This window comes from Clytia hemisphaerica, unplaced genomic scaffold (genome assembly GCF_902728285.1).
Source record: "Clytia hemisphaerica strain Z4C2 unplaced genomic scaffold, Clytia hemisphaerica genome assembly, whole genome shotgun sequence".
Classification (NCBI taxonomy): domain Eukaryota; kingdom Metazoa; phylum Cnidaria; class Hydrozoa; order Leptothecata; family Clytiidae; genus Clytia; species Clytia hemisphaerica.
The window spans coordinates 63,600-78,346 of NW_027104468.1; the positions used below are offsets into that span (position 1 = coordinate 63,600).

General features: G+C 35.6%; 1 protein-coding gene across 1 annotated transcript in view; it reads left to right on the forward strand.

Annotated features, from left to right (window-relative positions):
* The window catches only part of LOC136821162 (cilia- and flagella-associated protein 43-like), a 29,853-nt gene extending 16,343 nt beyond the window's left edge, over positions 1-13,510 (forward strand). Inside the window, exons 18-30 of the mRNA XM_067077393.1 lie at positions 799-1,002; positions 1,810-2,083; positions 2,399-2,571; positions 3,100-3,376; positions 3,742-3,938; positions 4,337-4,486; positions 5,031-5,314; positions 6,412-6,658; positions 7,834-7,946; positions 8,293-8,452; positions 10,187-10,432; positions 10,906-11,059; positions 12,808-13,510. Of these exons, the coding sequence (XP_066933494.1) occupies positions 799-1,002; positions 1,810-2,083; positions 2,399-2,571; positions 3,100-3,376; positions 3,742-3,938; positions 4,337-4,486; positions 5,031-5,314; positions 6,412-6,658; positions 7,834-7,946; positions 8,293-8,452; positions 10,187-10,432; positions 10,906-11,059; positions 12,808-12,977 (2,649 nt within the window). The 3' untranslated portion in view covers positions 12,978-13,510. The remainder of the gene's footprint in view (positions 1-798; positions 1,003-1,809; positions 2,084-2,398; positions 2,572-3,099; positions 3,377-3,741; positions 3,939-4,336; positions 4,487-5,030; positions 5,315-6,411; positions 6,659-7,833; positions 7,947-8,292; positions 8,453-10,186; positions 10,433-10,905; positions 11,060-12,807) is intronic.
* The last annotated feature ends 1,237 nt before the right edge of the window (positions 13,511-14,747 follow it).

A 14,747-nucleotide genomic window follows, 5' to 3' on the forward strand; every position in this document is an offset into this window, starting at 1 on the left:
GAAGCTACGCGGATTTTTTAAAACAATAGAAACTATATTTTTGCGATATTCACTTTTTTGCCTGTGATGGCTTAAAGTACGACATCTAGTCCTTCGGGCTTTATAAATCTTCTTCTAATCGTTAGTTAGAAATTTTTTATCTGCTGATTTACAGCCGTGACTCTCTTATAACCCACCTCGTTTTGATTAAATGAACTTCATTTTGTTAGCGAATATTATTGAATAAAAAGTATTCAACTTTCTCCATCGCTGTATTTTGCGTGATCATGATTTTTCTGTCGAGACTTTTGAATTTTCTCTTTTGTTGGGTTATCTTTCTCGTTTCCAAACCTCTTGCTGAAAACACAAAATCGTTGTGATTAACTTTTAACTTCGTCACCCAAATGTCTTATTTCGTAAGAATGGTTTAACATCAAAGTGTTCGCTTAAACCACCGTTGACCGTTGCAAACCTCAAAAGCTATTCAAATTTTTAATACATTATAACGCTTAAGCATTCTTTTATATTTCGTCAGACCTTAATTTATCAGACTTGTCGGGACTCTAATTTCATCAATGATAGGTATTATTATCTCATATCCAGGAATAGCGCTCCGCAACGCATACGTCATATATTACTTTTTTTAACATTTGTACGAGTTGCAATCCCACAATTCAATGCGGTTCAATTAAAGATACGTGCAAGTTGTTATATATCTTTTGTCAAATGAAGCAATAAATGTGCAAAAGAGATTAACGCAAAGGCTGATGGGATTGTTGTGTTGTTTGTTTGTTTCTACCTTTTTCTGTTTTATTCCAGTCTCGCAAGAAAGAGGATGAGAAGTACAAAACCACTAAGAACAACCTCAAAAATGAGATCAACAATTTACGAAAACAAGTCTTAGATATGATGTCAACTAACGATCAACTGCCCGACATTGAAAAACTGGATCGGTTTGAATTCAATATGGATACTGAAGAACGCAATGCATTGTTGGTAGGGCGTGAGCAACTTCTGAAAGAGGTTGGTGTAGTTTTTTTTAAAGATTTTAGTTTAAGGTTTGATTACACTTTCAACGATAGAGATGCACGATCGAACCTACATCCTTCCGATCATAAGTCAACATGCTTTCCACTCGACCTTTGCTCCTGATTTGAGGGCACTCCCTCAGTTTCGATTAAAATTGAGGAATCAAAACTGATTTCTTCTGTAGCTGGTTCGATACTAAATCTTTGGACCAACTGAAAGCCGTTTATCGTCCATTATTAATTGAACACAATCAAAATATTGTTCTCTGTGGTCGAGACAACTAAGTTTCTTTTTTCTATAAATCCTGTTTCGATTATTAAAAGAGCAAAACTATGCTTCGACGTCAATCCTGCTCTTTAAAACTTTAAATATGTCGTATAAAATTTAGAAGTGATCTCACAATCATCCCAAAAACCTCTTGGCCTGAACGGTCAATTTTATTAGATTTCTAGACGCGATAAAAAAGCGGTTTTCGTCTAACAGGCTAATCTAGAATGGCCTAATGGCCTAATGTAACTTATTTTGACAGTCTTTTATAGGGAAAATGCAATTTCGCTGCCATCGAGGCAAATCTCAAAATCTCAAAATTAGTGTCTGAGAAAACTGAGACTTTGCTTATTTAAAATTTTGAGATTGGCCCTTTTCTTGTTGTAGAGAAGGATTCTATCTACAAGTGAAAAGGAGGAATCTCAAAATTCTAAGTTAGAAAAGTAAAAAGAAAAAGTCTTCTAAGAGATTGGACCTTTTTGCCTCGATGACAGTGATTTATACTTCGTACAGCTTCGTACTATTTATTCGTAGTTACGAGCAGAGAGTGAACTAAAAGACACAGCGCAACAATATTTGTGGAGTCTATTGAAGAAAGAATGTTGGGATGGAATGGTGACGAAAGGCAAAAACATTATCGGTTTCCATTCTACAATTCAAGTAGAAAATTACGCAATGAGAGAACGAACACCTGAAGAAATTGAAGAACTCGATTACGTGACACAACAACTTCGAATCGAACAAATTGAAAAAGGATCGAGAAAAGCAAACCAACCACCTGAAGTTTCATCTTATCCTTCGCTACTCGGTAAGAAACTCACTTTTTTTATGGAGTATTGTGATCTATTCCTCGCGCGGTATGTTTTTCAAAAAAACCTGATTCGTGATTATTCATGACGTATTGTTTTACACGGGTTTGCCTCTAATTTTGAATTCAATAATAGACCTAGTTGCAAACGTCCGGTCTATTTTAGGTAGTTCCTAAGGTTTGGGGTAACTCTCGGGTGGGAATTTGATATACGATGAGCATCCCCTTATATATTGAAACATATTAGAAGGGATGTGTGCAGCCTAGTTCCAATTAAAAAATCACGTCATAAATATCATGAAATCCATATTTCAGAGAGACAAGAAGATACACAAGACGGCGACGACGATGCTTCAGACATCAAGAACGAAACCGCGTCCACTTATGGTAGTTTAGCATACAATTATGGTGTGGCTAATGATCTCGTCCAAAGTCAATTCACGTTACATACCAGAAACCAAAAGAAATCACAAATCGCTCTTTTAAAGGTAATATGTGTATCCGTACCTTTCACTTGAAAATTTTCAGGTGATTATTTTTTGGGGCTTAAATCGAATCTTCAATCGACCTTAAAAGACAAAAAACCTTAAGATTTTTTTTTGCTTTCGTGTGATACGTTTTTTGAAATTTGGAAGTAAATATTACTTAATTAATCTAGCATTAGTGTGAAAACCACACAGACTGTGCAACTTTTGCAGTGAATAAGCGGCTACAAATCTTACATATGAGATCCGATTCTAGCCCTTCGGGCTTATACTTTAACGTTCGTTCGTTCGTTCGTTCGTTCGTTCGTTCGTTCGTTCGTTCGTTCGTTCGTTCGTTCGTTCGTTCGTTCGTTCGTTCGTTCGTTCGTTCGTTCGTTCGTTCGTTCGTTCGTTCGTTCGTTCGTTCGTTCGTTCGTTCGTTCGTTCGTTCGCTCGTTCGTTCCATATCTTCCATTTAGTTCACCGAACTGGCTACTATCTAACTCTTCTGCTACTCTAAACTTTTTTTAAACGTTTTTCACTAACCGCCAGGACTGTGTTTATAAGATCAAACAAGATTTCAATAAATCATTCAACGAAGTTTACAATGTCAAACAACAAGAGATGAAACGAATTAACGAACGAAACACACGTATCCAAAAAATATTGAAAGATCTCGATCTACATGAAGAATTGATCGAAGTTGAAATTTCTTCACTTGAAGAACCAGAGCTCTTGTTTACAGTTCATGATAATGAGATCACTGTGGAGAAATATGTTTCTGAAGAAGAAAAACAACGGTTTGAAGAAATTGCGAAACTCGAAGAAGGTACTGAAGTGGTACTTTAATTCAGTCAAATTTCACATTTTTTTGCGTGACCTTTTTTGCCTGAAAAAGCTTGAAATAAAATCCACTTGCAAAGATGACCTGTCGAATTAAATAAAGAAAATCTCTAACGGCACTAACGCAATGTACTACTAAAATGACATTTAATTCTACTATCAAACATCCTGCCTTTTTTTTTCTCTTTTTTTTTTGCATCAAAAAATTTATTTTCTCCTTGATATTTTACAGAACGTCGTTGATGGTTGAGATTTTTTGCTCAATTTAATTCTGCTAACTAACACCCTACTTTTGTTCTTTTTTCTCTTTGCTTTGTGCTTCAAAAAATTTATTTCCTTGATATTTTACAGAACGTCGACTTGCGGAAAACGCAGACAACCTACGCGGCCGCGCGCTCGACATGATGATGGCAGGGCGTTTGGAGACTGGGATCGAAGACGAGTTAAAGAAAGAGGTCGAAGTACCAGAGTTTATGGATAAACCACTTGAAAGGTGGACAGAAGATGAACATAAACTGGCCAAGGAGTACGAACAAAAGAAAATTGAAGTGAGTCATCTTACAGAAAGTCTCTTTTCAGTCGTTCTTGATTGGATTTACTTAGATTAATACTAGTAATCTTATGGTTTGGATTGCAATAAACGATTAGTCGCTTTCCTCTAAACCAATCAGATTCGAGTAATTTTGCACGACTGACGATTACATATAATATCATGACCCTTTGATAACCAATTTTAAACGGTTTGTAATATATATAGTTTTGAAGCGCTTATTATAGCAGCGAAATTCAAATATTACGTTGAGCTACTGTTAAGTGTTAAGTGCAACAAATTTGGGTGGGAAAAATAGTTTGTTTGAATTACAGAGATATTTGAATCATAGAAAGTTCGAATTAGCGAGGTTCTACTGTGTAGAATTAACACTCTTTTACCAAACACCCTTTCTAGCTTTCTGAGGAGCGTGAAAAATATCGCAAATCATTGGAAACAGAACTAAAGAAGTTGCAAACAACCAACGTTGATTCCACCAACAATTTTGATGAACGTTTATTGTTGTTGTTCCAAAAGAAAATCAAAACCAAAGCTGTCATTTTACAGGTAAGATTCTTTTTACTTCTGAACGCTAAGATGTGGAGGTTAGTACCAAGTACAGTTAATATTACTCTTGTCTCCCGAATAGACGGGGGGGTCCGAATAAGCAGGGGGGTAGGAAAATTTTCTAAATTCTAATAAGCGGGGGGGATGGAATAAGAGGGGGGGGGTAATTTAAAGACATAATTTTTTTAACTGATATCAATTTCAACAACAAAAAAGCAACTTTAACAAATAAACACGTAAAATAAGAACCGATACAAACGGAGAGGAAAATTTTCACAAGTTTAAGGTCTTTCTACACTGTAATAAAATATTGAATTACTCGAATTTAATTACAGGGGGTCTTAATAAGGGCGGGAGGGGGATGGATTTTTTTTCGATTAACAATTAGCGGGGGGGACGTCTATTCGAGAGACAAGAGTACATCAATTAAGGTAAAATGGGGCTTTCCCCTTGGTAGCTTAAGATTTTTCGTCGAAAATCAATAAATGTGTCGTCATAGGCCTGCTTCTAGGTGGATGGAAGACTTCTATTTTGATTTTTATAGGAAGAACTAAAGATCGTTAGATTAGCAGCATCCATTCTAATTGATGAAGAACTTGAGAATGCAGAATTTGAATTACTTGCAAACCTCGATAAAAAGAAAGAAGAGAAACAACAAAGTTCGCTAGCGGTCGGCGATGCTCGTCGTGCGGTCGAACAGTTCAAAGATAGTTATGAGATGTTAGTTGCAGATGACAAAACACTGGATAAGATGTTCAGAAAAGAATTCTCAGAGTTGGATACTCACACCATCGATGTTTTATATCGGCTGTTCAAAAAACGCCCAAGGTATACATACGTACAAAGTGTTATAACACACCCCTCCTTTCTACGGGTAAAGCTAGGGATTTCAAAACTTCCAAAAGAGGGTCCATGACAACATAATTTACCCGTTTAAAAGCTGCTGATTAATCGTCAAACCAAGACTTATTACTTGAATTTTGATACATCAGATGACTCAGAATGGTCCAACTTCTATGAATTTGGGAAGCCCCATCCATAGTTTCTCTTACTTTTAGGATGTAAGTTTTCTCAGTTTCTGACCCTGATGAAATTTACGACTCCACAACGGGTTTTACCTTCTGTATTTAATTCCTCACTTTCTTTGACACAAAATTTATGTTGATTCGAACAAAAAAACAGTTCTTTCTCACAGACACAACAAAAAACGTAAACTTACGAAGTTTATTCTATCTAACTTTATTGTAGACAATTTTTGTGTTAATTAAACAAGGACGTTGCAAAGAGCTGATAAGTAAAGCTTCCTAGCTATGTCTCAAAAATGTGAATTTACGATTTCCGTAGTCAGAGTAACGCTAAAGCATATCTCAGAGGAAATATAATGCGAGTTTTATGACATTGCGATAATGTGCTTTCTAGCAACATTTTGGACGTCAGCTCTTACAATTTGATGTCGTATTTTGCACACTTGATTTGAATTTTACATCCTTTTGTCACATGATATAGTTCGCTGTGTTTCTGTATGAGTCAATTTTTTAATTTTTCCTCTTCCATTTCTCCTTCCAGCCTCTTTTTAGATTCAGTAAATTGCACTGTATTGAGTCAAAATCATAAGGAAGTCGCATGTTTTTCTAGAAAACGCTACAATAAATTTCCTTTCCGAAACCAATAATTTCGTCATTTGATGGCGAAGTCTGTACCAAACTTTTTTTCGGCTCAAAAAAGATAACATGTAGAATGGTTAGTCATGGTAAGCCACAAGTTCCTTGTCTGAGACTTTTTTATACAAGCCGAGATAAATGTCTCTGCGGTGGCATTTCCGCTAATTAAACTGAAGTGACATGTGACATTAAACTGGAACACTAATGAAACATAATGTTGTTTCAAGGTCATTAAAAACTTCATTAAATTCTTCCTTTTGACAGAGCACAACGAACATTAAAAGCAGCCTTTGAGAATCAAAATGACATCATATCAACAACACCATACGATAAAGGCAACCCGTTCCAACAACGCCCATCTTCTTCGCGCGCTGTTTCAGCGGCTGCGGCGAACTTAGAGCGGGCGATGTTAGAATTGGACAATGAGCAACACATGCCAGAGAATGTGGATATAGAAACATGGAAACGATTGATCATGCTGAGAAGAACTAAAGTTGAGAAAGAACAACAGGTCAATCATCTTTATAGTTTTTATACATGCACGTAAAATCTTACTAAAGACGTTACGGAAGATAGTTCGGAATGCTCTCTTTTGGGAATTTCCCCGACATTCCAAGTTACTTTTTCTTCCGTTCAAAAACCCTATGAAAATAACAAATGAAAAAGTCATAGCAGGGAGCATCATAGTAGGGAGCCAACCCTTAGGTTCCGTATCATTTTTCGTGGGACGCAAACGACGATTTTTGAAAGTTGAATTCAACAATGGTCTCCTCGGCTGTTAAAGCCTATAATTCGTACTTTTATTAGACTAGTAAACTAGTCGTTGAAAACAGACCAGTATACAAAAAATCAAGCTCCAAATAAAAAGAATCGAAGGGTTGAAGTTGCGTCTCTTTTCTGAATTTCAACGACTAGAAGCTACTTCCCTCAAAAAACGTTGTTTAATTTTACAACTTTTTTTAGGTTTTTGAGAATCCATCCAACTTTTTTGACTAAATGATATTTCATAGTAACATTGAACATGGGAACATATAAATAAATGAGCATTTCTAAAAACGCAATAAACAGAAAGAAAATAATGCAACCACGCACGGGTCAGACATACAGAAATCTGTATGTCTCTCCTTACGATTTTAGGTGAAGAAAAAAAGGCGTTGGAAGTAGCTTCTAGTCGGTTATTTTCCTTTTCTCTCACACGCGCTGAATATTTAATTAGTGTTTACATTATTTGATTGACAGTTTTATTATAAGGTTATAAGTAATAACCACTGACCTTTATATATAAAGGTAATAACCGACTAGTTTACTAGTCTATACTTTTATCTGCTTTAAGGGGAGAAAATTCTTCCTTCCTTGAAGGTCTAATTAGAGAGTGTTGACCAAAAAATTGATTCTTCATATAAGTCCTGTATCAAAAATGAAGTTTAATAGCGCTAAAGGATAAAAAAATTTTCTTCTTCATTTTTCATCTTCATTTTCTAAAATTATTTGAATTACTTTCCTCAAAAATTATTGTGCTCTGAATTATCTTTATGTAATATAGGATTGAAGCATATTGTTGAAAAATGGCAAGAAAAACAAAGATTAGTGCACACTTTAAAGCGAATGAACTGAATAGATTCGTTATATTTCCTGTAAAAGACCTTGCTAGAAAGATGTTATAACTTTTTCTTTTTCCATCTTCAGTTGAAATCGAATGCATTGGTGATGGCAGATTTGAATTCGTTCTTGCAAAAGAAACTTGACCGTGATGAAGAATTGAAATTTCAAGTGGAAAAAGCTTTCGAAGAGATTCAAAGGTTGATACTGCAATAATTGTTATGTTTCTCATTCCAATAACTTTTACTCAGACCACGGTTGCTTGAAATTATAGATCCCTCTCTCGAAACTATACTACATTAAATGCGAAATCTATCCATAAATAGGATAATAGTCATAGTCTAAATCTTAAATTTTTAACTAGAAAATCTCTTTGGTCTAATCTTTGTGTAAGTAAAAATGATTGCTGACTTTGTGGATAGCAAGAGTCAAAGTCTATTCATGGGTTTCGCACCAAAAAGTAAAAAATAGTAAAGTAAATATCGACGCTTTCTGAAAGAGCCATCAGGAATCTCAATTTTATTAACGCCTTATTTTCTATCATAGACTTCGTGAGGAACGCTTACGTTTTAATCTGAACTTGGAAGTGCAACTACTGTTAAAGCAAGGACAAATCGAGGTCGGGAACTGTAAATATGTTCCCGATTACACCGATTCAGTGTTGATCCATCGTTCAGCTATTGAAGATCTAAATGCTGTTATAAAGGTTGGTTTATTTAAGATCTTAATTATAAATACTATAGACGCAATAGTGTAGTGGTTACCAATCTTGACTTCCGTGCAGGAGGTCGGGGTTCGATTCCAACTCGGTGCTATGATTCAAATGGCAAGTGAATGTATACCTTCGCATGGGCCAACCAATGCCATGTGAGGGGAATTAGGTAGACAGAAACTCAAGAAGCCTGTAGGTGACTTTGCTATTTATCGATTCCGCAATACACTGTGGATGAGAGTGGGTTGTGAGTGGGAGGTGAGCGTGCGATGGCCTTGTTCCCTAGTGGTTCACGCCGGATCTACGCACTTGTTTCAAAAAACTGTGTGTCAGTGTCTCACAATCTGGTTGGCAGTTGTATAAACTATGGTGTTAAACGGTTCTAACGAGACGATTCTTAGAACGCTCAATACAGAACCAGGCATCTTCCGTAAAAGGAAGCCAGTCATCAATTATAAACACTGGTCTCTATCTAAAAGTTTTTCTCGTAAACGTAAATGGAAAATTAGCTGGTGTTTGTATCTCGATGATGTTTCATTTCTTTAGATGTAGCAAGACTTTCATCCTTAGTTTATCATGCCTGTATGTGCCTTTTCAGTTCTTTTCAAAAGTTGATTCTAAAGTTATTTTTTTGGATTGATCGGTTGGTAATTTGGGGTCTATCAAGGTCCTAGGGACTGATTAGACATGTAAAAAAGAGCCAGAAACCTGAAACCATTTGAACTAGGAATCAGCAAAAACAATGGACGCTTTCAAGTCAGACTAACTCAAGGAAGACAGAGCGCTCAAAATCATTTCATTTTTAGACAAGTCAAGTAGTGTGGTCAAATTTAAACCTTATAGCGTCTCACTTGTGGTTGAATCCTGAACACTTTTATAAAACGTTTCTATTGCACACTGCGAAAGCCACAACATATAACTATCTATACTAAACCATTCGCCTTTAAGCCTGAATTTACTCAGTTTTCACTCAAAAGGATCCTAAAAATGTTATTGGTATTTGGCTAGGTTTTAAAACTAAAATGGTTGCGGTTTTTTTTATCAGTGAAATTTATATAACCTCTGGAGATTATTATAACGATATAGTATTTTAACAAACCATGCTTTCTAAACTTATAATGTCCCGAGTTTCGAAAGAATTTATCCTACGCTATACAAAACGTAAACCTTTAAAACCCTTGTGGGATAAAGATCCTATAGACGCCTTTGATTTGAAAAAAACTCCACGATTATATCCCAATGACTTTCAGGTATAGTTTTCCAATTCACGATATGCACCATTGCAATGTCTTCTGACATTACTTCACGGATCCCAACAGCTGATTGGTTGAAAGTGACGTAAAATCAGTCAAAAGAGAGATTATGTATCTGGAATTCTCTACGGCTGCGGTTAAAGTGGCGAGGGAAATGGCGAGTAAGGCAAGTAATGGCGGGTGAAAGCAAGTTCGATATTTGACGTACGGCATTATCTCGACTTTGCTTGACGGTGTTTTGGTAGTATACAACGACATGTCGCCTTTGATGACGACCCGCATGGGCAGCCCCGCAACCGTAGCCGTAGAATATCTCCGATACATAATCTCGCTAATACTTCACTTGCAACCAATCAGCTATTGGGTCCGTGGAAGACATTGCAATGATGTATATCATGAATAGGTTTTGGGAACTATGATGAAATTTTAAAACGAGAATCTTTTGATTAGCAAACATGACACATTTAATTTGTAGACACTTGGTGAAGCTAAACTTTCCAGTATGCATGAAAGCAAAGAATTTCGTAAAGGAATCCACTTATTGGCATGGCAACTCAAAGAAATGTTTATGCGGGCCGAAGATTTCCAATCAGCCGCTCAAGACCTTCAATTGCTTCGTGTGACCAAGGAATTACAAGGTTATTTGGGTGAAACTGACCAACGACAAAGTAAAAATCAAGAAATTACAACGCTAGAGAAAACGATTGAAAAGTATAGTGCGGTAAGTTGAAAGATTAATTCCAAAAATAGGATGTCGAGGTTCGCTGAGGAGCTCTGAGTAAGGATCTTGCTGGTAGTAGAATTTACAAACCTTCTTTGTTTAAACGCCTCCTTGATACAGGGATGTACGGTGTTTTCTGGAGAGTTTAATCAAACTTGCCATGAATTAGGTGTGCTATGAAAAACAACAGAATTCATAGCGTTAGTCCTCCTCGTAGAAGGTGATAGCGATTCTACGTATGCGTGTTTTTCAACGACGGAGACGATAAGCTTCTAATTTGTCTACATCCAACTGACTGAGGGATACGGTAAATCAGCACTTTTACAGTCCTCGATTTTGCGGTAAGAACTGTGGCTTATTCCAAATCGCTTCAGTCACTCCGCCGTCCTCAATAGTATAAATACATAAACTCACTGATAACTTCCTATTACTCGACAAAACTAATTAGATTTTGTTTCATTCATCCTTTACAGATGCACAATCGAAAGGTTAGTGACAAAAAGCGAACTATCAGAAGATTGAAGCGCCAAATCCGTGAAAAGATGGATCAAAACCATAAGTTTGATGATGATTTGGAAGATTTAGCGCTTAATGTTGCTGAACGAACTCAAATTAGCAAGAAGACTGGTAAGTACTGTCTCTTTATATCAATTTTTGATTTGTTGGAACTCTCTCCTTGCAAGTTTTCCCTCGTCGAGTCTAGAATTTGTTTAAAATTAATAACGGTAGTTATTTAGTGTGAATATGGTTAATAAAAAGATAGGCCTAAGTCTGTAAAGAAGAGACTCTTAGCAAGGGTATTGCTAATGGTAAAAATGATCATGAACTAAACTACCCCATCGATAACTATCGAGAACTTTAACTCCCTTCGAGTGGTTTTCATACGTTTGTGCTGATTTAACGATCTCCAAGCATGCCCAACATGTTACACCATCAGTAGTACACTCATCAATGTGGTCGAAGGTGTCAGATAGATGGATTAGTACTATCCTTTATGGAATATAGTTGGTTGAAACCGAATCCGTTATATCACAAGTACTTCAATTTTGAACAGCTCGTCATTAATCTTCTTCTTGATTAGAAACCTTCAAATTTGATCCTTTACAGATTACTCGTAAATGTTCTCAACTAAAAAAAGAAAATGATTGGTGTACTTAGTTCAGTTTTAGATTTTTTCCTCCTTAAAGTCACCAAAATTCTAAGAATCTGATCGGGGTTCGTTTTGTGTAAAATAGATTTTCCCTCGCAAATGAAAATTAGACAGTGTATAATTTTGTCCCTAAAAGCCCATTTCGATCATCTCGAAACCAAGGCCAAAATACAAGATAAGTCATTTGACGAAGAATTTCGGACCGAATCTAATCAAGTTTGCTATAAAAATTGATCGGTGACAAAGTTTTTGCGACGAAATGAGATATTTAAAGATTACAAGGAAACTACAAAAACGTGTATGTAGGTAGGAAATATTTTGATTCGAAAAAGTTATAAAGATCATTAGAAAGAATTTTCCTTTTTGAAACAAGTTTTGAAAATGATTTCCGCTTTGTTTTCGTCGCGACATTGTGTTAATACACGGGCCGGAATGAGTAGGTCTTTCCGTAGTTAAGGGCCGTAGGCTTTGATTGCGGAAACCACAGTGTGTAATGCGTGGTCGTTGAAAAGGATGTGAAATAATGCACGTCGTTGAGGCGTATGCGAATTAGCAGAGGTGTTTCCAATATTTAAATTTGTGTAGTGCAGATGAGCATATTGGAATGACTCTAAGACGTTGTTCGGAAATCATTTGATTTGTGATTATAAAACTGCCTGTGTCTCCAAATTGAATGGGAATGTTTTGCAATCTTCCAATATTTAGAAATATCCGACATCAACCAATCAAAAAAAAATTGAAAGAGCTGGCAGCAATTGACTGTTCCAAAAATATACTTTTTGTTTGAATATATAAGTTCTGCAACTTTTTTGCAACTACTACATATATTTCCTGGCCCTTCCCATTAGGATGGATATTTTAACAATTTTCAACCAATAACATGCTAATACAATAGCCTCAAACTTTTCACGAGATTGAATTTGTGATAATTGAACATCTGGACTAAGATTTTATATTTAATGGAGCCTCTATAACTCGAACACGCACGGGGAACGCAAATTTGTTCGAGTTAAGGAAATTTTGATTTATGAAGTAAGATTTGAAGGACATTGTTAACTGAAGGGAGCAGCATAAAACTTGTTCGAGGTAAGGAGACATTCGAGTTATAGAGGTTCGAGTTAAAGAGATTCAACTGTATTTCTCACTGGTTTCGACCAATTCACATTTATCGGTCAACAACAACCAATTTAAGTAACCTAAAAGTAAATCCTCTCTTCACAAACAGGCGGAGACGAGAAACAAGGTGTTCACGATCATGCTATGAAGAATATTATCATGCGAAGAAAATTTGTTGATCTGGCAAAAACACAAGCCTCGCAAATCGGTGTTTTACGAGCTGAAGTTGAGCGTTTACGAATGCGAACATTCCCGGCACTGGTGCAACTTGACGCGTAAATATGGTTCAGAATTACTATTTTTATAACTTAAAAAAATTGCCATAAATAATTTGTCTGTATATAGTCGAGGACTTATACGTATTTTTTCATTCGGGGTCTACATGTTCAGACCAATTCTCTACCTTTAATACCGTTCAAATTCTACACAATATGTATCTTTTGGTCTCCATTAGCCTATAGAAGATTCCTAGGTTTTACTAATAGGTCTTTAAAGTCAGTATGACTGTTCAGTCAGGATGGTGTATTATATATCCCCAAAACAATGAATTATGATATACCTTGAAAATATAATATGTGAGCGCCATACTACGCTTGTTACAGGAAGTAACGCTATTTTAATACCAATTCAAGACAAGATGTTGTTACGGATAAGAGATATTTTATAATAGCGCTCAACACAAGAAGTCTTTTCTATAGTATAAGATGACATGTATATAATGTTTTTAATTGATGTAAAAAAAGGTTCTTTAATTATTTAGAGGTATGAAGATGACTCATTTAAAAGATGCTAATTTGAAAGCAGATCATACATTGAGGTTGTTTTTTTTTGTTACGTAGAGATTTTGCTACGTCATAATGCTATAGTTTACTACGTAGCGGATATTTAGTTGTCTTGACGTAGTTTCTGGTCTGTAAAGTGTTTTTGATAGTCGCATTTTAAAAGATGGGAGACCATTATTGGCCTTACACGTTTTTTTATAAGAATATCCAAAACTTTTGAAGGCTTCAGATGTTCTTAACTTTTCGGGTTTCAAGCCTAAATATGTTCTTAACTTATTGAGTATTTTTGTTTATTTTCCTAAGAAAACAGGTATTACAGAGCCCACAAAGCCTTAAAATGTTCTTAACTTGTTCTTAAGATTTTGGCCACCGAAGCCTTGTTCTTATATAGTTTGTTCTTATAGAAAAACGTGTACTAGTTTATGTTGTTCTTAGTACTTCAGAAATTTGAAATTGTCAGTGAGAAAGTTTTTACCGTTGACTTATATATTTAAGACGCTTGAACTTTTGAAGCTTTCGGTCAATAATAAAATTTGAAATTAAGATAAACAGTACATAGCTATGAAAGTTAAAGAAAAATCAGTTTCCTGACATTCCAATTTTGACAGATATGTTACAGATATATGGTTTGTTAATTATGTCCCTTATCAATCATTGCCCCATAGTTGGGAGTACCATTTTTGCAGAAAGTTGGGTGTTTTGTGTAATCCAGACCTTTGCCAGATAAATTCTAAAATACAAAGAATTTTTGTTTACTTGTTGCTTAGTAAAGCTTAGTGATGAGATAAATCAAGACTGACTCAAAAAACTTGAGACAATATTAAGGATTACTTCATCTCTAGCAGAAGGCGCATTTTTTCAAATAAGGAAGACCGGTCTATTTTTTACCTCTATTTAATTAGCAATTAAAGATGCTACCTTTTCATGTCTTTGCAAAAGTAATTTACTTTTGTATTCAATTTCCTTGAAAGGTTGGACCTAGAAAAACATGTTTTGTGTAGCTTTTAATTTTAGCTTTCTTTATAGCCATCTGTTCCTTTGCTTTTGTTCGTGTAAGCATTATGACATATTTCCCTCCTAACTTGTTATTTTCCTTCAAAAGGTCAAAAAGTTCTCTCAGAAATAGTCCACGTTTTCCGAGACCTCTAACTTTATCACGTGTTCAGAATAATTGGGTCTCTAAGATGAAAAATAATTATCCCAGTAAAAAAATCCAAACTGTCTTGCAATCATAATAAAACCCTCATGAAATACTGCAAAAACCTGT